This window comes from Camelina sativa, chromosome 18 (assembly GCF_030686135.1).
Source record: "Camelina sativa cultivar CO46 ecotype springtype chromosome 18, ASM3068613v1".
Taxonomy (NCBI): Eukaryota; Viridiplantae; Streptophyta; class Magnoliopsida; order Brassicales; family Brassicaceae; genus Camelina; species Camelina sativa.
Genome location: NC_141897.1, coordinates 21,807,399 through 21,832,085, shown reverse-complemented (window position 1 = coordinate 21,832,085; position 24,687 = coordinate 21,807,399). Strand labels below are relative to the sequence as shown.

The following is a 24,687-nucleotide window of genomic DNA, read 5'->3' as shown; positions in this document are numbered from 1 at the left end:
AACAACTTTTAACACCGTTAAAAATACTGTCCAGACAGCAAAGGTTAACATGATTTGGTTACTTTTTTTTTTTCTTTTTGTTTCGTTACTTAAAATTACACTTTCCTTATCTTTTAACAACTAATGAATCACACATGTCACTAAACAGAAATTAATTAAAATAGTACTATATTATATATTTATTGTCTTTGTTTGTCTTTATTTAGTCTTTACCAATTCACCATTTATCTGTTTGACAAAACATATTTTTACCATTTGTATTAAAAATGGCTAGAGGTTAAAATTATCAGAAAAAACAAAAATTTAAGTTATGGAAGCATCTACATGGACATATTTAATAAATACTACTAAAATAAAATGAAAACATGTTTTACCATTTATCTGTTTGACAAAACATATATGTGTTTGTCTTTATCCACTTTTTACCAATTCACCATTTATCTGTTTGACAAAACATATTTTACCATTTATGTGTTAAAAATGGCTAGATATTAAAATTAATAGAAAAAAAATACTACTAAAATAAAATGAAAACATAGATATTTTTGATTTATCGGCTTAACGGGTTTAACCGTTTAACTCACGCTAAGAAAGAAAAATATTTTGCAAATACCTAAAATGACATACCAAATCACAAATACTTTATTTATCAGATTCAACGGTTTTTACTGTTGTTTTAACACATTAAAAATCTTAGCAACTCAATAAAAAAATTGTTGATCTACCATACCAGCCGTTTTTATCGTTAAAAACCAACGCAAAAACAAAATCTTACAAAAAAAGATTTGGGAAAAAACATCAATAAATTCAACATTTGAAATAGTGAAAGCATTTAAAAACATAGTAATTAATTGTAAATTAGGACCAAAAATCAGAAATCTTGGAATCATCTTCTCAATTAGTTTATGCGGAGAACATCTAGTAAACAACAAGTGAAGGAAAAAAATACAGAGAAATATAACTGTTACAGTATAAAAAAAAAAAAAAAAAAAAAAAAAAAAAAAAAAAAAAAAAAACCAAAAACGCTTTTAACGTCTTTAATTATTACTTTCAACGGTGTAATAAATTTTGTCAAAAAGGAATGGAATCCTAATCACGTGTTTTTATTTTAACCTTCGTTTAATTAATGATAATGACCAATTTAACCTTTGGCGTTCTTACCCCAAAATCATATCTCTCTTTCTCTGTCTGTCTCCCACACATCTCTCTCTCCTTTATATATTTTCCAATTCACACCAACAACAACAAGATCTCTCCATTGACAACAACGACGAACTCAGAGAGCCCCCCCATCTCAATCCTCTTCTTCTTCTTCTTCTTCCTCCTGGTGCGTTCTCGTTTGTATAAACCTTTAGCTTCAAGATGATGATTATCTTCGATCGATTGAGATTTCCTGATTCTGTACATCGCTATGTCATTTTTACAATCTCGTATACGCAGGAATATGATTATTTGTTTATCTCTCTAGGGCTTTGATTGCGTAGCTCTTTGATTTTAATTTTGGGTTATCTGATTCGCCCGTCGGTTTTGTTGTGATCTCATCTTTTTTTTTTTTTTTTTTTTTTTTTTTTTTTGAGTTGTTTTAGGTTGAATTCTGGGTTTTTTTTTTTTTTTTACCATCTTTGTCTATATGCATTGTGGAGATCTGACTCATATATGACCTTGGTTTATTTTGATCTCAATCCCGAAATTGATTTGATTAATCATTTATGTTCCCTGTCATATATGGATGGTGTTTTGTTTACATATACATAGAGATCTTTTGGAGGCTTTGTCTATGTTATGGAGTATACACTCATTAGGGTTTTGTTTGGCTGCCTCGAGTTTTATAGTTTGTTCATAGTTAGGCTCGTTCGTGTTCTTGAGCTGTAACAAGTCGTTTGGTCACAGGATTGTGTGAATAGTATCAAATAGGAAGCATATCATTTTGATCAAACAAGATCCTTTTGTTTTTTTCTTATCAAGTTCAATTAATTATTAATTGGCTTCCTTTAATTGATATCTGTTCTTCATTGATGAACCCTCGAGAATCCGCTTTTGTTATTGGTTCATGAGTTTGTGTGACTAATGTTTGTGTATTATTATATATTTGTGTGCAGCATTTTTCTTTTGGTTTTTGGTGGCGTTGAGACATCATCATAATGTCTAGCGCAGGGGATGTGAAAGACCAATCAGTGGAAGGAAACCTCACCAATGAAGCTGAGAAGTCAATGCCATCATCACATCAGGAGGTTTTCATCTAGTTCTCACACCAGATAATGTTCGATAACCATTAATTAATATGATACCATGATCTAACTCTTTTCTTTAATTGCATTGTGCAGGAGGCTGCTGTAAAGAAGAAGTATGGAGGGCTCATGCCAAAGAAACCACCACTCATCTCTAAGGTGAGTTATTATCTGGTCTAATAAGGAGATTTTGTGTTTTTATTGAGATTTTTATGAGATGCGGTTTTGTATCAGGATCATGAGCGAGCATACTTTGACTCAGCTGACTGGGCTCTTGGAAAGGTAATATATTGGAAGTGTGACTCAACGAGTGTTGTTTCTTTTGGGTTGTCATATATTAAGCTCTCTCTAATGGTCCCACTCTCAGTTCTCATGGTTGTTCTTATTATTGTCTGAAAACAGCAAGGTGTTGCGAAGCCAAAGGGACCCCTTGAAGCTCTTCGTCCCAAGTTACAGGTAATTGAACTTGAACCACGTTTCACCTGAATTCTCTGTGGGCATGTTTCCAGTTCTAAGATCCTGTCCCGCTTTTGCAGCCAACGCAGCAACAGACGCGTTACAGGAAGTCCCCAATGACTCCATCTGAGGGTGATGAAGGTAATTTTCTTCATCTTAGCATCCCTATCTCAAAGCAATTTACAGACTTTGCTGATCCATCATGTTGCTCTGATATTATATTACAGATGGAGGAGCTGCTCAGGCAGAGGGAGGTCGGGGCAACCAGGCGTAGAGAGATTATGTATGAAAACTCTTTGTGTAAGAATTCTGTTATAATCGGATATTTGCTGTCCATTTTGAAACATCAGATATGGCTTACATTAAAATCTTAATTTGATTGCATTGCGGCAATTCAGAAATGATATAGTTTAGCCCTTTCGGTCTGGAATCTCTGGTTATATATTATATATTACGCCAATTGTTCATCATGATTGGCTAATGTTTACGTAGTTTATAAAGCTATTAAACATGCGATAATATTTAAGTCAGAAGGCCAAGTGGTAAACTTTTCCTCCATGCAACGGAAGATATCTCTTATGCGAGGAACTCTTAGTTTATTTATTGTTATTTGGTAACTGTTACTCTTACAATATTCATGTGTTACTTTGTAGTAGAGTATTGTTTTACTACAAGTCCGAGAAAATATGTTAGTTTTGGGTCATCTCAACATTTTCAAACAAGTATAATTATCTACCACCTATATTTAGATGATCATCTCAACATTTTTTATTTGAATTTTATGTAAAAACAAAATCCCTAAGTCATTAAAATATAGGTTAATCTTACGAAAAAAATTGTTAAATAATCTCTCAAATGACGAGATTTTCAATTCTTGTTTTACAATTTTGAAAATTTAATATATAAATTGTTTTTGAAAATACGTATAATTATATTGCATATCATTTTTTAGTTATGACTTATGATACATCTACAGATGTAGTCATGTAGATATATAATATTTATCTATAGACGTTGGAGTTAATCAAGGCATTCGACAACAATCTCCAAAGAAAAGAAAAATGATATTATTGAACTCTTTAGTCGGCTGAATTTCATCAATTTTTGTCTCAATAACAAAGTCTTAAACCTTTTCCCGCACAAAAACAAACTCAACTTACACTTTTTTTTCCTGAAAATCCGTAAGCCCCATGAAGTAGAAAATTTTATGGTTGGATGGAGAGGTAGTGTTCATCAGAGTCTAATATAAGCAAGCATAACCGACCAATACAACACATAGGTTCGCAGATATTATAAAATAAACTAATTAGATTTAAAAGTTTAGTAGTTATTGGTCAAAAAAAAAAAAATATCAAATCCAAAATATTGATGCCATAACACAATCGTGTGTTCACTGAAACTTCAAACATATGACATCAAACAAAAAGAGCGAAAAAGCCGGAAGATAAGGAAGATTTTGTAACATATGGAAGTCGGAGATACTTCTAAAACTATCCCACTAATTGCCGGATTCCGCAGTCTGATCCCGACTCCTCTTATTATGACTTCGCTCAAACTCAAAGTCAGCTTCCAGAACATTATCAATTTCGTTCTCATTCTTATAATGTATTTTTTTTCTTCTTCTTATAATGCATTTATTTGTATGCATATAATCACAAATTTTATTGAAAGAAACTATATACATGATGAAAACAATTTTCAAAAATAAAAATAGAACAGTGGATAAAAACAACGTAATTAACCAAATAACCATGGATATGCATGGTGCTTATACGCCGCGGCCGTTTTGTTTACATCGTGTACCGTTAATACAAAAAGCGTGGTACAATATCATTTGTAGTGCAGTGGTACATAAATTATCGTCATATATCTACGGCTCTGTACATGTCTTATTTGGGGTTTGCATTTTAAATTTGAATAGGATTACAAATTTACAATACTTTTGATACATGTACACGCAAATAGTAAACAATCCTAATTTGAGACAGTCTTGGTCATAATCTCAGTCATATTTTCATAATTGGTTGAAGAACAAATATAATAAAATCAGATACATCGAGCTTTTGAGTTTTGACCCCCAAAAAATGAAAAAAAAAAATCATTATTTAGAGAGAAGTAGACAAATAAAGCTCATAAAATTCTTAGGATCATGATCATCTAGATCTTATCTCATACAGTCAGCGGTCATGTGGTTCTGAGGAATAGAACAATAATACTAGATATGAGTCTGTACCAAATATATAATCTTCATCTATCTTAGTCATGATTCTTCGTGTAATCGACATATATGTGAAGTAGTACTCGTCTTTGGGGATAACAATGTGGTTTTGTTCCCATATTAGGCTTTTTGTAAGTTGTATAATTTAAATTGTTTACCATTAGTCGTTTGATGAACAAGATATTAATGTTTCTGTAAAGGGACCTAGATTTGTGGAAAATTCTTTAAAAAATAAGTTTACCGGAAGAGTTTTCAGAGTAGTTTCCATAGTTTGTGAAAAAACCAAATTTTCTTGATATTTAAGACATCTCTACACTACCAATCATGTATCTAATCACACTGTGTAACCGAATCAAGTTAGATAGATGTTACTTAATTCATTAATTTACTGCCAGTAGTATTAAAGTGCGATATTGTAAACCTTTGGGTATTCATATCATATGGAAATCCACTTCGCAGACTTGTGCACTGAAGTTTTAACTTGTTATTCGTTCTAATCCTCTTATGACATCCACCTACCACAAAATGGATGTATTCTGATTTCCCAATAATAAAAAACAATTATCCTTAATTTCTTATTATTGTATATTTGCTATAAATCAAATAGACTTGAACCAGAATTCAAAACTCGTACGTAAACAATATTTCTGTCATACATCACATACATATTTTAAATCAATTTAACAGAAACGATCAAAACGAACAAATCCAAAAACAAATTGCTTTTAAAGTCAACGAGCCGACCAGCTCACACCGCACTGACCAGCAACACGCGCTTTTGAATCTCTCACTAAACGATGTCGTTTTATCAAATCACCACAAGCACTGAAGCCGGTTTCGTTGACTCACACGTCACTCTTTTGACTTGTCAATCTCCTCTATAAATAGTAATCTTAAACGAGCTAACTCTACTACTCACTAAAACTTCAAACACACACTTCATCTTCTTTAAAACCCTAAAATAGAATTACAAGATGGGTTCAGTTAGATCATTGTGTTTATTCATAACCTTCCTTAGTTGTCTCATCAGCTCGGTCCATGGCCAAGCCGCCATAAGGCCGGGTCCTGTTACTGGCACAAGGATCGGGTTTTATGCGACCACGTGTCCTACAGCTGAAACCATCGTCCGAAATGCCGTGAATGCTGGTTTCAGTTCCGACCCCAGAATCGCACCCGGAATATTGAGAATGCATTTCCACGACTGTTTTGTTCAAGGCTGTGACGGTTCGATCCTTATATCCGGAGCTAACACCGAGAGAACCGCCGGTCCGAACGTCAATCTCCGTGGATTTGAAGTCATAGACAACGCCAAAACGCAGCTCGAAGCCGCGTGTCCAGGAGTTGTATCTTGTGCTGATATTTTAGCCTTGGCCGCTCGTGACACTGTCGTCCTCGTAAGCCTTAGTATAAATTAATTCATGATAAACGTTATACACATTATGCTCCTTAATTATTTCGTAACCGCAGATGCATTAATTAATGTTACTTTATTATCTTAGAATTTATATGTATATAACGTTATACGTGCATGGGTTAATTTGCATGCAGACGAGAGGAACAAGCTGGCAAGTACCAACGGGACGTAGAGATGGTCGAGTTTCTTTGGCGTCGAATGTTAACAATCTCCCTGGTCCCCGTGACTCTGTTGCCGTACAACAACAAAAATTCTCGGCTTTAGGACTTAATACCCGTGATCTCGTCGTCCTCGTTGGTCAGTTATTTAAACTTAACACATTCAATAACTATAATTACCGTTAATTCAAAAAAGAAAAAAATATTAGACAACCCTCTTCATGTGTTCAATGAATACTTGGCAACCATCAAGCACCTAAACCGTCTGAACGTCTTAAACGCATGAAGAGTTTCTTAACATTAAGAGAAAAATAAACTATTTGCAAATCTTTAGTATCAGAATAACAACAACATATACTAAATTACTTTGTACATATAATTTAACAGGAGGACACACGATCGGAACAGCAGGATGCGGTACATTCAGGAACAGGCTTTTCAATAGCACCGGACAACCCGCGGATCCAACCATAGACCCAACATTTCTGGCGCAGCTTCAAACACAATGTCCCCAAAACGGAGACGCTTCAGTCCGCGTTGATCTTGACACTGGAAGCGGTACCACTTGGGACACTTCTTACTACAACAACCTAAGCCGTGGCCGTGGGGTTCTCCAGTCCGATCAAGTCCTTTGGACCGATCCAGCCACTAGACCCATAGTGCAACAATTGATGGCTCCTAGAAGCACCTTCAACTTTGATTTTGCGAGGTCGATGGTCAGGATGAGTAATATTGGTGTGGTTACGGGGGCTAATGGGGAAATCCGTAGGGTTTGCTCTGCGGTTAATTAATTTACTGATCAAAATCCGTCGTGATAAAACTTTCATGACGTTAAGTACTTGTTTCGAGTGTGATTTTAATTTCAACAATAAATAAACTATAAACCACTAGAATAAGAAAAAACCCAAAAGTGGGGTAATGAAAATTGTATCTATAAGGTGTTAGTATTCGATTTCTTTTGGTTTGGTTTTTAATGTTATGTCATCACAAAAATATTATACTATATCTATTGGCTTCTTAAATTTGTTAATCTGTCAAAACATATCTTATGCATGTCTCGTAAGTAATGATTTAAAACTGAGTATGGATCCAAAATAAAGAGTAAACAAAGCGAAATAAAAGTAGCGAGTAATTTGGAGAAATATTTTATAAATTTCAAAATTATGAACCTAAATCAGAATAATACGTACGTACACCCTTTTCAGTAATTATTCTATTTTAAATCAAGAAAACTTATAAAACAATTGAACCAAATTAAACAACAGTCCATATTAACATACCTAATGGTAAGTTGTTAACCTAAAGGTATATATATGGTCACATAACAATGATGGATTCTTGACTTTGTAGTTTTAGTCTTCTAGATCACAATTATTAATATATATATAACTTAAGGAATTGAAGACTGGTCAATCGATCTCTTGATATTCAAGAATATCATATTCTCAACTCTCAAGTATCAAGGATCAAGGACGGCCAAATACTATTGTAGTCTTGTCTGCCAATCATTCGTTGTATTCTGAAAATCATTGGTCTAACTTTTTTTTTTTTTTTTGGACATAAGAAAATTTCGTTTATTTCTTCTCATAAACATTTACTTTACTAACTAAATAGTAACATTAAAATATAATACGTCAAATGAAAAGATGATTAAAAAGCGAAATCTTAAGTGATTTGTAATCAAGCTTTGACCCCAAAAAAAAAAGATATGTAACCAGGCAAAGCTTATCTTCAACTTGTCACTCTCATTTTTTTCTCCCATGCAAATGCATGAATCAGTAAACTTTGGCAATCCTATATAGGCTATTATAGTTAATATGGTGTACGCGTATTGATAATTTTGATTTGTGATGTATTAAGTAAATGTATTAGCTGGTATTGATTTTGACCGAGCTAATATATAATTCTTTTCACACCTCAAACTTATTAGATTTACAATTGATGTCTTGTTCACAATGTTTTGAAAATCGAGTTGGATAAGAAACGGTATTATTGTTAATTAGATATACTTTTTTTTGAACGAAGTTAATTAGATATACATAACTATAAATTTCCAAGTCAAATGATGAGAGTCGGTTATTTTTATTTATGTATGATAGCTATATATACTAGATCTGTACCATTTGATATAATATATATCCATGACATTCTCTATTTTGTTTGAAGTGTAATATTTTGTTCTAGCTCTTTGAATATTATATATAATAATAATAAAACATTCGACCAATGGAAAAAAACTACTTTGTTTCTTTTTGTCCTGATCACAATCTGATTGACCAGAATAGATAAATTCATGAATATGATGGGGTTCTCAAAACACTGTGGTACTGGATCAAGGTTAGAAAATGAGATTTATTATTGACATGATTTTTAGCCACTGTCAAATTTATATACGGACTCTGTTTGTAAATTATAAATGTTCAAAAAAAAAAAACTGTAAGATGGCGTGGCTCACGCGTCTTGCCAATTATTTAAGATTCGAAGCTAAAAACTCCAAAACGGTTCGAGTAGAAGACAATATCCGTGTAAAAGGTCTATTATTTCAACGATTCCATTGATTTATAGTATCGTTTTCAATTGTTTTTTTGTTAAAGGGATATCATTCTCAATTGTACTCCAATAATTTTAGAATTAAAAGAAAAAAAATAGAACGAGACAATCCAGTTGAGTCATTGACTATTGGTATGCATGCATATCTCCACCACCATGCACCACTAAAACATTGATTTTTTTGTCTTTTTGGACAACGTTTCTGATATAGTGATATTTAATTATTGCAGTCTACCTCCTCGATTGATTCTGTGCAGATTCTTTTTCCTGGTCTCATGAATTTGTAGTGCATAGTTTTTTTAAACGTGCACATTACAATCAAAGAACGATTGATTTGATTGGTGTTCATGTTTTTTCCAAAATACGAGATATTCCCCGAGACAAAATTTGTTGACTTTTGTGTCATAACACAGAACTGAAAGTTGGGGTTTCTTCGTTTGTAATACAATCCAAAAGACTAAAAAGAAGTAACTTTTTTTGTGTGTTTATAGTCGTATACCGTCTACTTCCGAATTAAGTGATATTAACAATCGATGCTGAATGGGGCAGCCCTCCTGCCTTCATACAAAGAAAACGCGTAGAAAAAAACAAAAAAACAACAACAAGTGCTTTAAAAAGGAAAAGATTATAACAAGACGTAATTTACCAGATAAAATGGCCGACAACAATTATTCATAGTTTTCCTTTTTTTCTCTAATATTACTACATTTTAATCCGCAGTACACGGCAGACATATAAGTTTTATTATAATTTATATTTATATTGTATCTATTTATTAAATATTAAATATTTTGTAAATAGAGAAATAATTAAATTTTTTGGTTGTTGTACAGATAAATATTTATATTATTTTTTAACCCACAATACACTTCATGACTATTTGTTTGTTATATTTATTTTGTTTTATTTAGTGTTTGAAATTCTATTTTGATTTTTAGTTATTATAACAAAAAATAAGGAATCTAAATACATAATAAGTAATTTATATGCTGTGATTAAGTCACATTTTTCCTAATGATTTAATCATTTTATACAATCTTATTAAATTAATTTGATTTTATGTCAAATATTTTAATATTAGTAGTGTTGATAAATAATTAAATAAGGATTTAATCCATATTAACACAAATATAATAATATTTTATTAATTCCAACATGTCATCTTTATAACTCATCTACTATATAACCACATCATATAGTATTTTAAACTTTTTAGTTTTACATATTCGTAATAATTAAAAAATTTATTTAAGTTTATATATGTTAATTATAATATTTAATTAAATGTTAATCGAAGTTTTTCTTACGTTAATAATCAAATCTCACAGGTTTTGGAAAACAAATGAGAATCAAATTGTTGTTTTCTTTGTTTACAAATGATTCAGATATAAAATATCTTCAAAACACAATAGAATGTGTAGTTAAATATATGATAGTTTCTATTTCCATATTGATTATTGTTATTTATTTAGTTAGAATGAAATGTAAAATATTTAGGAAACAAAATCTGTAGTAATGTTAGTTTTGGAAATTTTTTAAGGGTTAATATTGTAAATAAAATAAATTAAATAACCAAAACTTCAAAGGCATAACACAAAATGTACTTCAAAAATAATAATATAGATACATAGTTTATAAATATTTACGAAATATATATTAACTTTTGAATATATTTCAGACATACCAAAAATTTATGAAATCATAAGTAAATTTAATATGGACGCACAGTATATGTAAAGTGTAAACGTTAATTTATTTTCAAACCTTTTAATTAGTCTCGTGACATCAACTTTTTGGCCTACTTGATCCACTTGTTGCAGTATATATAAATGAATTAATGACAAACAATCCAACTTTCTTAACTTCTTATTTTCTTATATTTTTTTGTCAACGCATATATCTTTCTTCTTCTTAATATTCTATTTTTTCTATTTTCCGTCAATACAAAATCACTATCTTTTAGAATAATTAGCATAAATATAAATATATCTTTTTTTTTGGACAAAACAAATATAATATATCAGTTTCGTGATTTTGACATGAATCTGTTTGTATTTTCACCACACGCATACTTACATTATTTTACCTCACTGAACATACATTTAAAAATCAGTATTTTGCTGCTGCACAGATAGATCATGCGTATTTGCTTTAATTAAAAGAAATTTAAACCAGTTGTCAAAAAAAAAAAAATTAAACCGTTTCATCTTTTAAACTAGCCATTGATCGTTTGCGCGCACACACCATACAAGAAAAAACCATTGATTATCATTGAAAAATATTTGCTTCGTTTAAATGCAATTGCGTATTTTATTAGAGTATGCGTTGTGAGTTTGATTTTTTAATGTTAACGTTCTAAGAGTTAACTAATAAACCAAACTAAAAGTAGGGGAAAACGATAAATTAACTTACTCGTTAATATATTGACAATAGACGTGAAAGTACGTGGTATTATTCCCTAGTCGTAGACAAACATTCGCTAACAAACACAAATTGAAGGGTTCAATATTAAATCTGCATGGTTGTCAGAATCTTATTAATTCTTATGCGTTGCGTGTTACTTAACGCATGGTGACTAGTTTAACTAAGCAATGCAATTAGACGATTTTTAGTGATGGCGGTGACATTACGGTTAAAAAAGGACATATAATTACTTGAACATATCTTATTTGTGACAAAACTAATTCACGAGTCACCCCAATTACTCACCACACCTAGCCTGCTCAGGTCCTCTAATTATATTGGGTTTCAGATTATACAAATGTTTTCCGAAGGTTATCTATAAGCCAAGTAGCATTGGAAATAGGTAAAAGAAAAGAGAGAGAAGAAACTCATAAATCTACGTATAGGTAGTTAGGTACATACATGGACCATATTCATTTGCTTAAATTACAATATCATCAACAAAACAAATCAGTAAGAAAAAAGAAGATTGTAAAATTATAATACCAGTAAAACGTAGCTCCAATTAGTTAATGAGTAGCCCGGCATTGCTTACTCATTTAACTATACGAATCATTAACTATTTTTCACTATAAATACACACAAAAATCTCATATTGTTAAACACAACAAATCAAAAGTAATAATCTGAATTATTACATATATGCACCCTTTAATTTAAAACTAATTAGAAGAAACAAAAATGGGGAATGTTACTAATTTTAATCCTCGCTTCGCTCTCTTACTGTTATTCATTGTCCTAGCTGCTGCAACCGTACATGCCAACGAATTCCTCCCAAAGCCTCGGCTCGGGTATTACGGTAATTCATGCTGGAATGTAGAATCGATAGTGCGGTCAGTGGTCCAGTCTAACTATCTTGATAATCCAGCCAATGCTCCGGGCGTTTTGCGTATGCACTTTCACGATTGTTTCGTCCAAGGCTGTGACGCCTCCATTCTCCTAGCCGGACCTAACTCTGAGAGAACGGCGATTCCGAATCTGTCGTTGAGAGGGTTTAACGTCATCGAAGAAGCTAAGACTCAGCTTGAGATCGCTTGTCCTCGAACAGTCTCTTGTGCTGATATTCTCGCACTCGCTGCACGTGACTTCGTCGTTTTGGTATAACCTACTTTTATTTATTTATATATATATATATATATATATATATATATATATATATAAGTCCATCTTCTTGTTTTTGATTATAACTTTACGTAATTAAATGGCGGTGTTCTATGTATGTGTAGGCCGGTGGACCATGGTGGCCAGTTCCATTGGGACGACTCGATGGTCGGGTTTCCCTAGCCTCGAATGTCAATTTGCCCGGACCGACAGACTCCGTTGATGTGCAGAAGCAGAGGTTCGCCGCAAAAAATCTTAATACCCAAGATCTCGTTGTCCTTGCTGGTACGTAAACCAAGTTGGTTTTATAGCCTCGCTACTTTCAAAAATATTTTCTCCCGATTTTGGTTTATATGTGAAAATTTTACTTTTGTGAAATATTTCTGCTACTATATATACACGTTAACCACACACATGCATGGCGTTACATATTAAATGTATTAATTATGTATACCATGATGCTACAAATTTATAGACTCGTAGCATGTGGTATATAGATTTAACATTATCTAACAATTTCTTGTATCTTAAGCTAGCTTAGCATTTATCAAGGTGATGATATTAAATAATTTTTAATAATATACAAAGTATACATTTTTGAAATTCTCTCGAGATACTTCTAATTTACATAGAGCGTTTGGTATATAACAGCTGGACACACGATAGGAACGGCGGGGTGTGGTGTGTTTAGGAACAGGTTCTTCAACTACAACAACACAGGAAGTCCGGACCCAACCATCGCCCCTAGTTTCGTCCCTCAAATTCAATCTCAATGTCCTCTCAACGGCGATCCCGCCACTCGTGTTGTGCTGGACGCGGGAAGTGGAGATCAGTTCGATACGTCGTACCTTAACAACTTGAGGAATGGTAGAGGTGTCCTTGAGTCTGATCAGGTCCTATGGACTAATCCCCAGACCCGAGCCATCGTGGAACAGCTTTTAGGACTAAGGTTTCCATTTCTGTGGTTCGGAATGGAATTCGGCAGATCGATGACCAAGATGAGTCAGATTGAGATCAAGACGGGTTTGGATGGGGAGATTCGTAGGGTTTGTTCCGCGGTTAACTGATCAATATAAAATTAGTTAACCGTTATGATATGATATAAAGTACGAATAAAAATGGAGATTATATATATAAGGTTCAATAGACTCTCCTGCTTACTAGATAATATAATAAAGTTACTAACAATAGACTGGTTTAACATTTTTTAATCATGTGTGATTATAAGTGTCTAGTTACGTCGATGTGAGTGTGAGGGGATAAGTTTTTAAATCACATGCACATACGGAAAAGAGCATGTTATGTAATTGTAGACTCTTAAGAAAATTAAACTAAGCTATACATGTGAAGATCTCTTGTTTAATTTATATCTCTGGTTGTTAATAATGAAAAGAACAATTGAACTAAAAACAGAAACAATAGAATAACATTTAGGTTAATATATTTACGCTAAATAACATAACAATTGAGTTATACATCTAAAGTCTAATTAAACATGTATCAGTTGTTAACTTGTGGCAATGAAAGTTAGGATGACGAGATTTCCGCCAATTCCCGGCAGAAAACTAGGCGATGAATGTAAGTTTAATTTCCATCTCATATATGTGCTCGGTGATGGGTGAAATTTGTCCTTTCTGATTTTTTTAAAAAGAGAGTTGGACCGATATGAATTAAAATCATGTGTCATGTTTACTCCTGTATAAAGTTACGTACTTATATATACATGAAATATGAATGTTGGTTCCTTTCTTTATCTTTTATCTATTAATGTAAATGTAAATGCAAAGTGAAGTTTACAAAAAAAAAAAGTACAATTAGTTAAGTGAAGTCAATAAAAGTTGGAATGATTCAGTTTGAATACACAGTTCGAATGAATCTAATCATTGGTTGAAAATGATTAAAAGGAATAATAGTAATAAGGATGATTATATAACAGTGGTTGACTTTGACAATAAAGAAATAAGACAAGTCAATGATATTATGCCATCGAAGTAAATTGTCCCTTGGTGGTTTCATTAAACAGGACATCCTCAGTCATTATATGCTCTCTTATTTTTTGTTTCCACCGACTGTAGTGGCTTATCTCTTTACCATAATATAGCTTTTTAACTATATTGAAGGAAATTTTGTTAAAACATTCATAATATTAGTAGTATTTTTTTTCAAATGATTATCTCTATGCAGTAAATTTTTAAGTTCATTGTATACAATTTTTGGTCGAATTCATTTCATAAAAGGATATAGAAGAATAATTCTCTACTTGACTTTTATGATTTTAAAATAATTTAAAATCAACTAAAATAAATCTCACTAAAATATTTTTTGGTACATACTATTCCTACCAATATTTTGTGGTCAGTTAAATAGTTTATTGACCAAGTCTATATAATCATTAAACATCATTATCTTGCTCCCCCATTTGATTTCGTTTGACAAAGTATATATGCATAATCGTATATATAGTCGATTTTTTAATCACATTCATAACATCAACATGTAGATTCATAAACGCGACTACAAAATATCATCTGTAAATGTAAAATTTATATTAAAACATGAATATATACGTATGTATGTGTCGTGCATGTTAGTCTATAAATAAGTTATTAACGATTCACAAATCTGGAAAACTTTGCAAACTGCATACATACGTACATAAAAAAAATGATATTTTTATAACTTCGATTATTTCAAGCTCTTTCAAATGTTTTATCTTGTCTGACGACGAAAATAAATATACAACCAAAAGACCTACCACTTCAAGCTGTGATTAAGTGCATACAAGTTGTGATTTAACGGCTACACACGTGGTTTCGTCATCAGAAATTACACATATGCATGCCAGCTGCGAGTACATATATAATATTATGTACTTTGTCCAAAAAAAATATATATATATAATATCATGTACTTATGTTATTACTTGTTACTCGTTAATTACTTCAGTTTAGGTAAGTGATTAATTAACTAACTATAGCCATCAGCATCTATATTTGTATTGTATCTTCCCCATGCATGCACAAACCTACTATTGTCCAACGGTTCAAACCTAAAAGATTCTATGGCGGTGAATACTTTAAAAAATTTTATTTTTTTTCATCGAATGAATATTTTACCAGCTAATCCAAAAGAATAGAGAAACAAATATACCATTATATATAATAGACGACTTGATAATAGAAAAAGTCAACTATGCCCGTTACATTTTCTGATTTTCATTATCCCTAACCACAAAACGTTCTGACCAAAACTTTGTAAACTATATTATCGCCACGCAATTCATCGAGTTAATCTATGAAGCAATATTTGACCCTAATATATAGAACACACATCACTATATATTGTGGTATCAACTTGTATCGGAGAATTTCCTTTTTAAGCCAATTGATAATTATTTCATCATAAACAATTAGCGTTTAGTTTTTCTTGAAAAGATTTGATCATTTTTCCTTCAAGTATTGTAAAAGCCATTAATCAAGTACAAAGTTTGCCAGTTTAGCTAAATGTTCAAAAAGCACTAAGTGATTTGTTCTCCAAAAAAATTAAGATGCTTTTCGTTAATACCATTCACCGTATAGGTACGACTTGAACAAACTTTGATTCTCTTACCAATCATCTACAACTTAAAACCAAGATAGCTTCGCTCAAAAGGAAAAAAAAAATGTGTATAATAGATGTTCAATGGACCGACTATTATACACCATTATATATGCAAACTAATTATTATATTAATGATTACTAAATCAACTTATAAAATTGAAAATTCCCATAATTCTGCGTCGTGTGCCGAAGTTGCTCGATACAATTGTTATTCCTACGACTTTTTTGCCTATATATACAAACCCTTTAACACCAACATCAAAACACACAACAAATAGCAACTTCTATAAAGCACAAAGAGTTTCTTATTTACTGAAAAGAAAAATGGGTCGTGGTTACAATTTGCTATCCGTTCTAGTAACGTTTTTAGTGTTGGTTGCAGCTGTAACCGCCCAAGGGAACCGTGTCTCAAACCGCGGTGGTGGTCGAAGACCGCGAGTTGGGTTTTACGGGAATAGATGCCGAAACGTAGAGTCTATCGTGAGATCGGTGGTTCAGTCTCATGTCCGGTCGAACCCGGCTAATGCACCTGGACTTTTACGAATGCATTTTCACGATTGTTTTGTCCGTGGCTGTGATGGCTCGATTCTCCTCGCTGGTAACACCTCGGAGAGAACCGCAGGTCCCAACCGTTCATTGAGAGGATTCGAAGTTATTGAAGAGGCTAAGGCTCGGCTTGAGGTTGCTTGTCCTCGAACCGTTTCTTGTGCTGATATTCTCACCCTTGCTACCCGAGACGCCGTCGTTTTGGTATATATAATACTTTCGGTTTCTTATAGATTTCATATATCATACGTATGGTGCCGTGTTTAACGGTCATTTCATATTGGTTTATGCAGAGCGGTGGGCAAAGCTGGAAAGTGCCATTGGGGCGTCTCGACGGCCGAATCTCGCAAGCCTCAGACGTGAACTTGCCTGGACCAAGCGACCCCGTCTCTAAGCAGAAGCAAGACTTCGCTGCTAAAACTCTCAACACATTAGACCTCGTAACTCTTGTTGGTACGTTGTTATTGCATATGGTTTAAATGTAACACTTTAGAATTATATATTCAGAAAAATAATTAGCCGTTAGTTCGTATATTTATATCCTACTAGCTAACTTAGTGAGTTTTGGTTATGACCAGGGGGACACACAATAGGAACTGCTGGCTGCGGTCTAGTAAGGGGCAGGTTCTTTAACTTCAACGGGACAGGACAACCCGACCCATCAATCGACCCGAGTTTTGTGCCGCTGATTCAGGCTCGATGCCCTCAAAATGGAGGCACCCGAGTCGAGTTAGACGCTGGAAGTGTTGACAGGTTTGACACATCGTTCCTTAGAAACGTGAGGTCAAGTCGCGTGGTTCTCCAATCTGATCTAGTTCTATGGAAGGACACCGAGACCCGAGTCATCATTGAAAGGTTATTAGGCTTACGCCGACCATCCTTGAGGTTCGGAACCGAGTTCGGGAAGTCGATGGTCAAGATGAGTCTCATAGAAGTTAAGACTGGATCAGATGGGGAGATTCGTAGGGTTTGCTCTGCGATCAATTAAGAATAAAAGCACAAATGTGTGGTTTGTTTTTAGTTTATGAATTTGTTAACTAATAATCATTTGTTTTATATAATAAGCTTGATATAGCATTTCGTGGTCGATGGTTACGTTTTGATTTAAGATTGTACTTGTAACAAAACTGTGGTATATAAAAGTGTTATTTGTTTCTTCACTCGTGTACGGAAGAATGAACGAACTTGTCAAGGAAGAAAAGTGTTGAATATGTTTGATTAATGAAAGCTTATCTATACTCCATTAGTAATGATTAGCAAATTCATAAATTAATCACTAATTTTGATATACTTTATCCAAAATACTGGAGTTGATATTTAATTATCTGAAAAGATTTAAATATTATATGTTGTTGGGTCTATTTTTGGATTAGAGAAGTTAAACCTCTTGTGGTTCCCAGATTTGCAGTGAAGTAGACAATCGGTAATCATTATCCTAAGTTTGTTTTTATAGAAAATGCCTAATTAGAAATTGGAATTTTTTTTGGTCAAAGAAGAAGAGTTTTCTAATAATCATCTGTGTAGCGAAATGATGTTTTTGTTGAATAATAATAATACAAGATTTGGGTGTTTGATTTCTGAATTGCCGTTACGCGCTGTCATATTCAACGCAACATCCCCGCACTTTAAAGCCGTAACAAAATAACTTATGGGCTTTCCAATGTGTGTGAATTGATTCATAAAAATGTGGACTATGATCAACCAAGAATATGCATCATCAAAGATTTTTTTGCAAGATATTGGATCGATGGAGAATGATGTTTATGGATCATCAGTTCGATTTTGTGCCAACCTAAATTAGGCCATGGCCAAAAGAGGTCAACATGATCATAAAATTGATGAATGATAGTAAATTCCTTGCAATACTCTTTACTTCTTCTTAGCTTCAACATAAACCATGATGTACTACAAAAAAAAAAAAAAAGTTATGACATCTCCAAATTATGCATGGCCCAAACAAATAAACATTTTGGGCGTTTAGGGTTCCATTAGTTATTGGCCTTTTCTTGATTTGGGCTCCTTTTTGTTTTTTCGCAGTTCTTGTATTACACACATATTTTGCAGATCAAATATGTTAAATTTGATTTCTTACCGTAACCCAAATTTTAACAAATCACAACAAAACGTAAGAAAAAAACAAAGAGTGGATTTTTTTTTGTTACCAACGGAAAACGAACAATGCATTCCAGAATCCAGAGTTTGATTAGTGAAATTTTATGCAAGAAAAAAAGAATCCAAGACAATTGCTACAACCGCAAATGAAGATCATCCTTGTTCAACTAAGATCATACAAGTACAACACTAAAGACCATTCACCACCACAAACTTCTCTAACCCAAAACCAATTAATCCTCAGAAAGTCTTAAAACAACTCTCAAGTATCACAACAATGAGAAACCACAAAGATTCTTCTTCTACATCAATCTGCAAAAATTTTCATTTGTCCCCCTCACATGTTTCAAATTCAACTATACATCATCATAACCTACACAAACCAAAAACATTTTTCAGATTTAAAGAAGAAACACTAGACACTCACTTTGATGCCAGAAGAATCTCGGGTTTTTTCGCCTTGCTTGGCGTGTTAACATTCGAGGAACCACCATTAACAGTCTCTGCAGCTACGGTCTTTGCAGCAGCGGTTCGTGCGCTTGTATCGAGGTTAACTAAACTCCTTGTAGCTAAAATCGCCTGCGGATTCAAATCATGAGATGCTCTTGCGTACAGTGATCTCACTGCATTGGAAGCTGCATCTTTGACATCTCCAGTATTCAACGGACTAAGCAAGCAATGTCCTAGAATCCTTAACGTAGGTTGAAACAGCTCCCATGGAAGTGGAATCCTCACTCCTCTTCCTCCAATGCCATCAGAGCTGCTAGAGTGTTCTTCGTTCTCTCTGATTGCTAATCTATCAAAATCCTCTTCGATCTCAAGGCTACGTCCACTGCTACCATTGAACGAGGATGAATCCCCGAAACCATTGGTCAGTGCTAAGACTTTGTCTTCGTCTCCATCGATCTTTTCTTTGCAATCGCAGTCTTGACCTGCCCAATCAGCAGAGAATTTACAGAACTCGAGCTTAGACCAAGCAGGCATCTGTGAGATCTCTTTGAAATAGCATTGTAGTCCCACGCCAACGATGCTAGCTCTCTTAGTTGACTTAACGGCGATCTGAGGCTCAAGCTGCGGAGACAAGACTCCGACGGAGGCCGTTGGATTAGAATCACGCGATCTGTCAACGCCGTTTCTAGGTGAATGGTAAAGGGATGGCTGAGAGAGATCTGGGATGTGTACGAGTATAGGTTTACCTCCGCGAGCTTTAACCTCGGCGGCGTAGATTGCGAGAAGCACAGCTTCGAATCCGGAGAGAGACGGAAGGGACGACGAATCTATGGAATGAATTCGAGATAAGTACATTCCGACGAGTAAGGGGAGGAACGAGAGGACGACGAGACGAAGCGGTGGATCAGATGAAAGGTAGGTTTCGTATAGCCATTGACAAAGCGGATCAGATCCAGAACCAGAAGCTGGATTACAAAGAGAAGACGAGATCAACGAGTAAGCAGCGCGAGACGAAAGCAACGATAGCGCCGGCCGATCGGAATCAGCGAGAGAAGAGATCGGAGTTACGTCGCCGTTTTCCGAGTGAGAATCGCCGGAGAGGAGAGATGAGAGAGAAAGGATGCGAGAGCGTTGCTTGGAAACTGACTCCCACCAAGAATGCATCGGATCTCGATCGGCGGCGGCGGCGGCGGCGGAGGGGGAGATTCCTGAGACGGCAGCGGCGGAAGCGGTTGGTGTGGCGACGGATTTGAAACGGTGAGGAGTGGAGGAAGAGGTGGATGACGACGGAGAAGGTGAGCCGCCAAGAGGCTTTACGGAAAAGTCCATGGGAAAATGAGTTTGACTTGGGTGGGGAGACAAAAGGGAAAGTTTCAGCTAGATTCTAGCAAACACCCGATTAGCAAGGATGATCGAAATAATTTGTTTTCTTCAACAAATTAGGACCACTGTAATACAATTTGTTACTTATGGGGCTAGTTTCGAAAGATGATAGAAGTTATGGGGTGGTTTTATTATTTGTTTCTACAAGGCCAAGTTTGGTGGGCTTCGAGTTCTGGCCCAGTTGTAATAAGAAAAATAAAATAAAAAATAGTTCTTTACGATCCGAATAGCTCCGATTCTGTGATCTTTACACGTCGACCAAATCAAAATCACCCAACCGGATTCTTTTTTATTTTATTTTCGGGAATAAGATTTGTTGCTTTTAACATGCAATGGTAAATCATCCTCGATATAAAATACAAATGCATGTGTAGGGCAAACGGATTCAGGAGTAAGTTATACAACATATGCCATTTATAATTATCTCTACCTTCCAAACTCATGTTCAAGAAATAACTTACTTTTCTATGTAGGTGAATCGTGGAAGCTAAATATAGTATTTATCTTCTTTTTTCTTTACGCTTCTTTTACTTGTGGACATTATACGTTATCAACAATAAAAGCAATATTGACATGCTACGATTAAGTATTTGCAGTCAGATTCAACTAGTTTCAATGACTTAGTTTAAGTCGGTGGTTTAAGGAAATTGAATGATACACAATCATTTCACTATTTACATGGAGTCATGGATTATCTATCGATCCACAACCACATAGAAGTTGAAAATACCAAACATTGAAGAAGGGTTTTGAAAATAAAAACATTTCCTTAAATGATGATTGGTATTTTCAATTTTGACCACATGAATTAAAATTGATTTCTCGATAACAATTATACAGTTGGTTACTCTATTGAGTGTTTTGTTTTTAGAAAATACCCAACTTTTTTATACTAGTTTGGAATCCCTATAATTATTAGAAATATCTACCGCAAATTTCGCCTAAAAAGGAAGCCAATGAACAACAAGAACTCGGAGTGTGTTCATAATTATTACTAGCTGTGTGTATGAACGCTAATAATTTTAGTAAATGAAAATAGAAATATAATCAAATTTCCAAATTAGTTTAGGGAAAATAATAAATACTACTAACTGAGTAGAAAAGAATATTAAAAAAAAAAAAAAGCAAAGGAAAGATGAAAGGGCAGGTCTCTTCGTAAAAGACCCCACGATCACGCATCCATATGAAAATGCATGACACGTATACCTAAACGTCATCGTTTTTTGCACATTACCCCAAACCCTTAAACCGACCTACACTACATATTACTTCTTCTTCCTCTTCACTCTTTCCACTTCCCACCATTAAAAAACCTCTCTCTCTCTCTCTCTTTCTCTGAACCCTCACCTCAGAAACTCAAAAAAGAGCAAAGAGAGAAGAAGAAACAAATCCCACACAATGGCCGTTACACTCCCCTCCTCCGTGACACCTTTCCTTCTCGCCGTCCTTCTGTCTCTCTCCTCCGTCTCAGTTCTCAGCGCATCTCACCACCATGCGGCGGCGCCGGCTCCTTCTGTTGACTGTTCGACTATCATACTCAACATGGCTGACTGTTTATCCTTTGTTACGAGCGGAGGCACGGTGACGAAACCGGAAGGTACTTGCTGCTCAGGGCTTAAGACGGTGCTCAAGACTGACGCTGAGTGTCTCTGTGAAGCGTTTAAGAGCAGTGCTTCTCTTGGAGTTACTTTGAACATCACTAAGGCTTCTACTCTTCCTGCCGCATGCAAGCTTCACGCTCCTTCTATTGCTAACTGTGGATGTAAGATTTACTCTTTTCTTTTACTTGTTTCTCTTCCGATTCCGTGGATCTCAAATTTTTTTTGAGCGGTTTCTTAGATCTACATTTTTTTCCCATTATTTCAGTTAAAATAAGTAAATGTTTTTGTGAGTTTTTTGAAACTATTTAAAGATTAGTTTTTTTTTTTTTTTGTTATTGACTAATTTACTTACAATGCTTTTTTGTTGTTGTTGTTGTTCTTGCAGTATCGGTTGCTCCTACTGTTGCTCCAGGTATTTTGTATTTCTTCTTTATTGATTTTATTTTTTTTTGTTTCTTAATTTAGTCTTTAATTTTTGTCTCATGCAATGCTATGCTTTATTATCTTTTTAAATCTCAATTGGAAATATTTAAAAAGAAATTGTTGATTGGTTTGATATTCTGGTTCTTTGCTTGGAGCTTTCAAATGTTTAATCTAGACATGATCCAAAAAAAATATCGTTTTTTGTGTGGATGTGGTGAAATCCCTTTTTTATGAAAAAAAAAAAGATTCCAACTTTAATCAATTGAGGTTCGCTATGTATATGTATTCTGTTTGAGTTGTTTGATTTCAACTTTTTTTGAGTTTGAAGTTCGTAATTTGGAACCAAAATTTTCAGGTCTTGCTCCAGGAGCAGCTGCTGCTGCTGGACCTGACTCAGCCGGAACTTTAGCTCCAAACCCGTCTCCAGGGAACGACGGATCTTCTTTGATTCCGATCTCGATCGCAACCCTATTCAGCGCCGTATTGTTCGTATTGTTCTCCTTCAGTATGTAAAGAACCTGAGCCATTTTCACCAGTTAGATTTGGCTGTATGAAATTGGTTTTAGGGTCTTTTTAGAGTTAAACTATGTGTGTTTTGGAGTGTTCTGTTTTGGGACCATTTCGGTTTCTCTGTTACTCTTTTAGTTTATGTTATTACTTTGTCGCCCACATTGGTCCTAATTTTTATTCGAGCTATCGGTGATTATTATTCCTCACTCGTTTTATTCTCTCTCTCTCTCTTTGTAGTAATCCTAAAAATAAAAATTACTTATGGTTGTTTATAAGCACAGTATTCTTAAGAAGCTTAACTTGTTGGTTGAATCATGGATGTTATCATTACACTTTATTCTGTAATTCTACTCAAAATTTTAAAACAGAAACAAAATTTCAAGAAATCTAAGTTGGACAAATTAATATTAAGACAAACGACTATGACTTTTTTAAGGTGTTGTAATGTCAAACTTATGTAATGATATTTTTTATTTAAACTTATTTTTTTTTTCTTTTCGATCAACTAATTAAAACCATAATGACGTCATTTTAGTAAATGAAAATTGGAAATTTGTTTAAAAAAGGTTTATGCAGGCCCATCACTGAGCTACTCAACTTCCCTTAAACAGGCTTTTTTCACACCTTATGACATAAGTATCTGTCTGTCTGGAACGATATGGTCACACCTAGCACATATATACCGTCACTCAGAACCGTATGTCCCAAAATATGTTCAAAAGTTCCATATTTCTTTTCTTACTGCGCAGTTTGACTATTGTACCATTTCCAACTGTATTCTATCAAACGAGTAAAAAATATCTCTAGGCCAAACGCATCAGTTAAATGTTTTGCCAAAATGCATGGTCCTCCCCCCTATCATCTGTTTCTAATTGTGTATCTAGTTTGTATAAGTTCCGGCATCCAACCCAGACATGAAACTTTTCTTTCAAAAGCCTCATAGGGACACTGCATTATGCCAAAATTGGTCACATATGGTCACATCACATGTCTTTCCTTTAGAGCATTAGAGCATTTAGGACATATATATGCAGAGATGGATTTGTAAGGGCGAAACTCATTTCAGGAGTTGCAACCCTAAAAAGCCTAAACCATGTTCTTGAATTTACATGATGACGTAGATTTTTCGGTCTTTTAAGTGTGCTACTGGGGCTACGCCACCTACTACCATGGCCCATGGGCTACTTATATATCTCAACAGATAAACTATGAGTTGTATGATATGAGGGTAGGTTGGTGATCTAGTTGATGATCACATTGTATAGAACCAGTGAATCACAAACACAAAATTAGTGGGACAATTCTTGGGTTCACCCCCTCTTTAGTTAAGAAAACAAATTATTGATTAAGAAAACAAATTTTGTATATCAATTAATTTTAAAATTATTAATTCTAAACATTTATTATAATTTTAAATTATAACATCTAAACCGAAATCATTCGTTTTATAAACCCAAATTAAAATATTTTTTTT

The 24,687-nt window shown here is 34.1% G+C and overlaps 6 protein-coding genes across 6 annotated transcripts; 5 read left to right on the top strand and 1 right to left on the bottom strand.

The window, feature by feature from the left end:
- Window positions 1-62: 62 nt before the first annotated feature.
- Window positions 63-3,085, top strand: LOC104762563 (uncharacterized). The gene is made up of 7 exons (XM_010485882.3): window positions 63-1,327; window positions 2,100-2,231; window positions 2,325-2,387; window positions 2,463-2,510; window positions 2,631-2,684; window positions 2,765-2,825; window positions 2,912-3,085. Exons 2-7 carry the CDS (start codon window positions 2,142-2,144, stop codon window positions 2,956-2,958), a joined length of 363 nt encoding a protein of 120 aa, XP_010484184.1. The 5' UTR covers window positions 63-1,327; window positions 2,100-2,141; the 3' UTR covers window positions 2,959-3,085.
- Window positions 3,086-5,812: 2,727 nt separating this feature from the next.
- LOC104762562 (peroxidase 71) lies at window positions 5,813-7,496 on the top strand. Its single transcript, XM_010485880.2, has 3 exons — window positions 5,813-6,296; window positions 6,451-6,613; window positions 6,862-7,496. The coding sequence occupies exons 1-3, from the start codon at window positions 5,877-5,879 to the stop codon at window positions 7,263-7,265; spliced, it is 987 nt and encodes a 328-aa protein (XP_010484182.1). The 5' UTR covers window positions 5,813-5,876; the 3' UTR covers window positions 7,266-7,496.
- Window positions 7,497-12,081: 4,585 nt separating this feature from the next.
- On the top strand, window positions 12,082-13,951 carry LOC104762561 (peroxidase 70-like). The gene is made up of 3 exons (XM_087500026.1): window positions 12,082-12,585; window positions 12,714-12,873; window positions 13,240-13,951. Exons 1-3 carry the CDS (start codon window positions 12,169-12,171, stop codon window positions 13,653-13,655), a joined length of 993 nt encoding a protein of 330 aa, XP_087356152.1. The 5' UTR covers window positions 12,082-12,168; the 3' UTR covers window positions 13,656-13,951.
- Window positions 13,952-16,375: 2,424 nt separating this feature from the next.
- On the top strand, window positions 16,376-17,894 carry LOC104762560 (peroxidase 69). Its single transcript, XM_010485879.3, has 3 exons — window positions 16,376-16,938; window positions 17,028-17,187; window positions 17,313-17,894. Exons 1-3 carry the CDS (start codon window positions 16,513-16,515, stop codon window positions 17,720-17,722), a joined length of 996 nt encoding a protein of 331 aa, XP_010484181.2. The 5' UTR covers window positions 16,376-16,512; the 3' UTR covers window positions 17,723-17,894.
- A 1,023-nt stretch (window positions 17,895-18,917) lies between these two features.
- Window positions 18,918-20,897, bottom strand: LOC104762558 (uncharacterized). Its single transcript, XM_010485878.3, has one exon. The coding sequence runs from the start codon at window positions 20,623-20,625 to the stop codon at window positions 19,270-19,272; it is 1,356 nt and encodes a 451-aa protein (XP_010484180.2). The 5' UTR covers window positions 20,626-20,897; the 3' UTR covers window positions 18,918-19,269.
- A 949-nt stretch (window positions 20,898-21,846) lies between these two features.
- On the top strand, window positions 21,847-23,419 carry LOC104762557 (non-specific lipid transfer protein GPI-anchored 31). The gene is made up of 3 exons (XM_010485877.3): window positions 21,847-22,441; window positions 22,666-22,692; window positions 23,059-23,419. The coding sequence occupies exons 1-3, from the start codon at window positions 22,078-22,080 to the stop codon at window positions 23,214-23,216; spliced, it is 549 nt and encodes a 182-aa protein (XP_010484179.1). The 5' UTR covers window positions 21,847-22,077; the 3' UTR covers window positions 23,217-23,419.
- Window positions 23,420-24,687: the final 1,268 nt, after the last annotated feature.

What these genes read in the sequence shown, in the direction of transcription:
- LOC104762563 (XM_010485882.3), top strand. Translation starts at nt 2,142, where the DNA reads ATGTCTAGCGCAGGGGATGTGAAAGACCAATCAGTGGAAGGAAACCTC. An exon ending in TGCCATCATCACATCAGGAG is followed by an intron (nt 2,232 to 2,324) that starts GTTTTCATCTAG and finishes TGCATTGTGCAG; the next exon opens with GAGGCTGCTGTAAAGAAGAA. An exon ending in CTCTTCGTCCCAAGTTACAG is followed by an intron (nt 2,685 to 2,764) that starts GTAATTGAACTT and finishes CCGCTTTTGCAG; the next exon opens with CCAACGCAGCAACAGACGCG.
- LOC104762562 (XM_010485880.2), top strand. Translation starts at nt 5,877, where the DNA reads ATGGGTTCAGTTAGATCATTGTGTTTATTCATAACCTTCCTTAGTTGT. An exon ending in CTCGTGACACTGTCGTCCTC is followed by an intron (nt 6,297 to 6,450) that starts GTAAGCCTTAGT and finishes ATTTGCATGCAG; the next exon opens with ACGAGAGGAACAAGCTGGCA. An exon ending in TGATCTCGTCGTCCTCGTTG is followed by an intron (nt 6,614 to 6,861) that starts GTCAGTTATTTA and finishes ATAATTTAACAG; the next exon opens with GAGGACACACGATCGGAACA.
- LOC104762561 (XM_087500026.1), top strand. Translation starts at nt 12,169, where the DNA reads ATGGGGAATGTTACTAATTTTAATCCTCGCTTCGCTCTCTTACTGTTA. An exon ending in CACGTGACTTCGTCGTTTTG is followed by an intron (nt 12,586 to 12,713) that starts GTATAACCTACT and finishes ATGTATGTGTAG; the next exon opens with GCCGGTGGACCATGGTGGCC. An exon ending in AGATCTCGTTGTCCTTGCTG is followed by an intron (nt 12,874 to 13,239) that starts GTACGTAAACCA and finishes GGTATATAACAG; the next exon opens with CTGGACACACGATAGGAACG.
- LOC104762560 (XM_010485879.3), top strand. Translation starts at nt 16,513, where the DNA reads ATGGGTCGTGGTTACAATTTGCTATCCGTTCTAGTAACGTTTTTAGTG. An exon ending in CCCGAGACGCCGTCGTTTTG is followed by an intron (nt 16,939 to 17,027) that starts GTATATATAATA and finishes TGGTTTATGCAG; the next exon opens with AGCGGTGGGCAAAGCTGGAA. An exon ending in AGACCTCGTAACTCTTGTTG is followed by an intron (nt 17,188 to 17,312) that starts GTACGTTGTTAT and finishes GGTTATGACCAG; the next exon opens with GGGGACACACAATAGGAACT.
- LOC104762558 (XM_010485878.3), bottom strand. Translation starts at nt 20,625, where the DNA reads ATGGACTTTTCCGTAAAGCCTCTTGGCGGCTCACCTTCTCCGTCGTCA.
- LOC104762557 (XM_010485877.3), top strand. Translation starts at nt 22,078, where the DNA reads ATGGCCGTTACACTCCCCTCCTCCGTGACACCTTTCCTTCTCGCCGTC. An exon ending in TTCTATTGCTAACTGTGGAT is followed by an intron (nt 22,442 to 22,665) that starts GTAAGATTTACT and finishes TTGTTCTTGCAG; the next exon opens with TATCGGTTGCTCCTACTGTT. An exon ending in TGCTCCTACTGTTGCTCCAG is followed by an intron (nt 22,693 to 23,058) that starts GTATTTTGTATT and finishes CAAAATTTTCAG; the next exon opens with GTCTTGCTCCAGGAGCAGCT.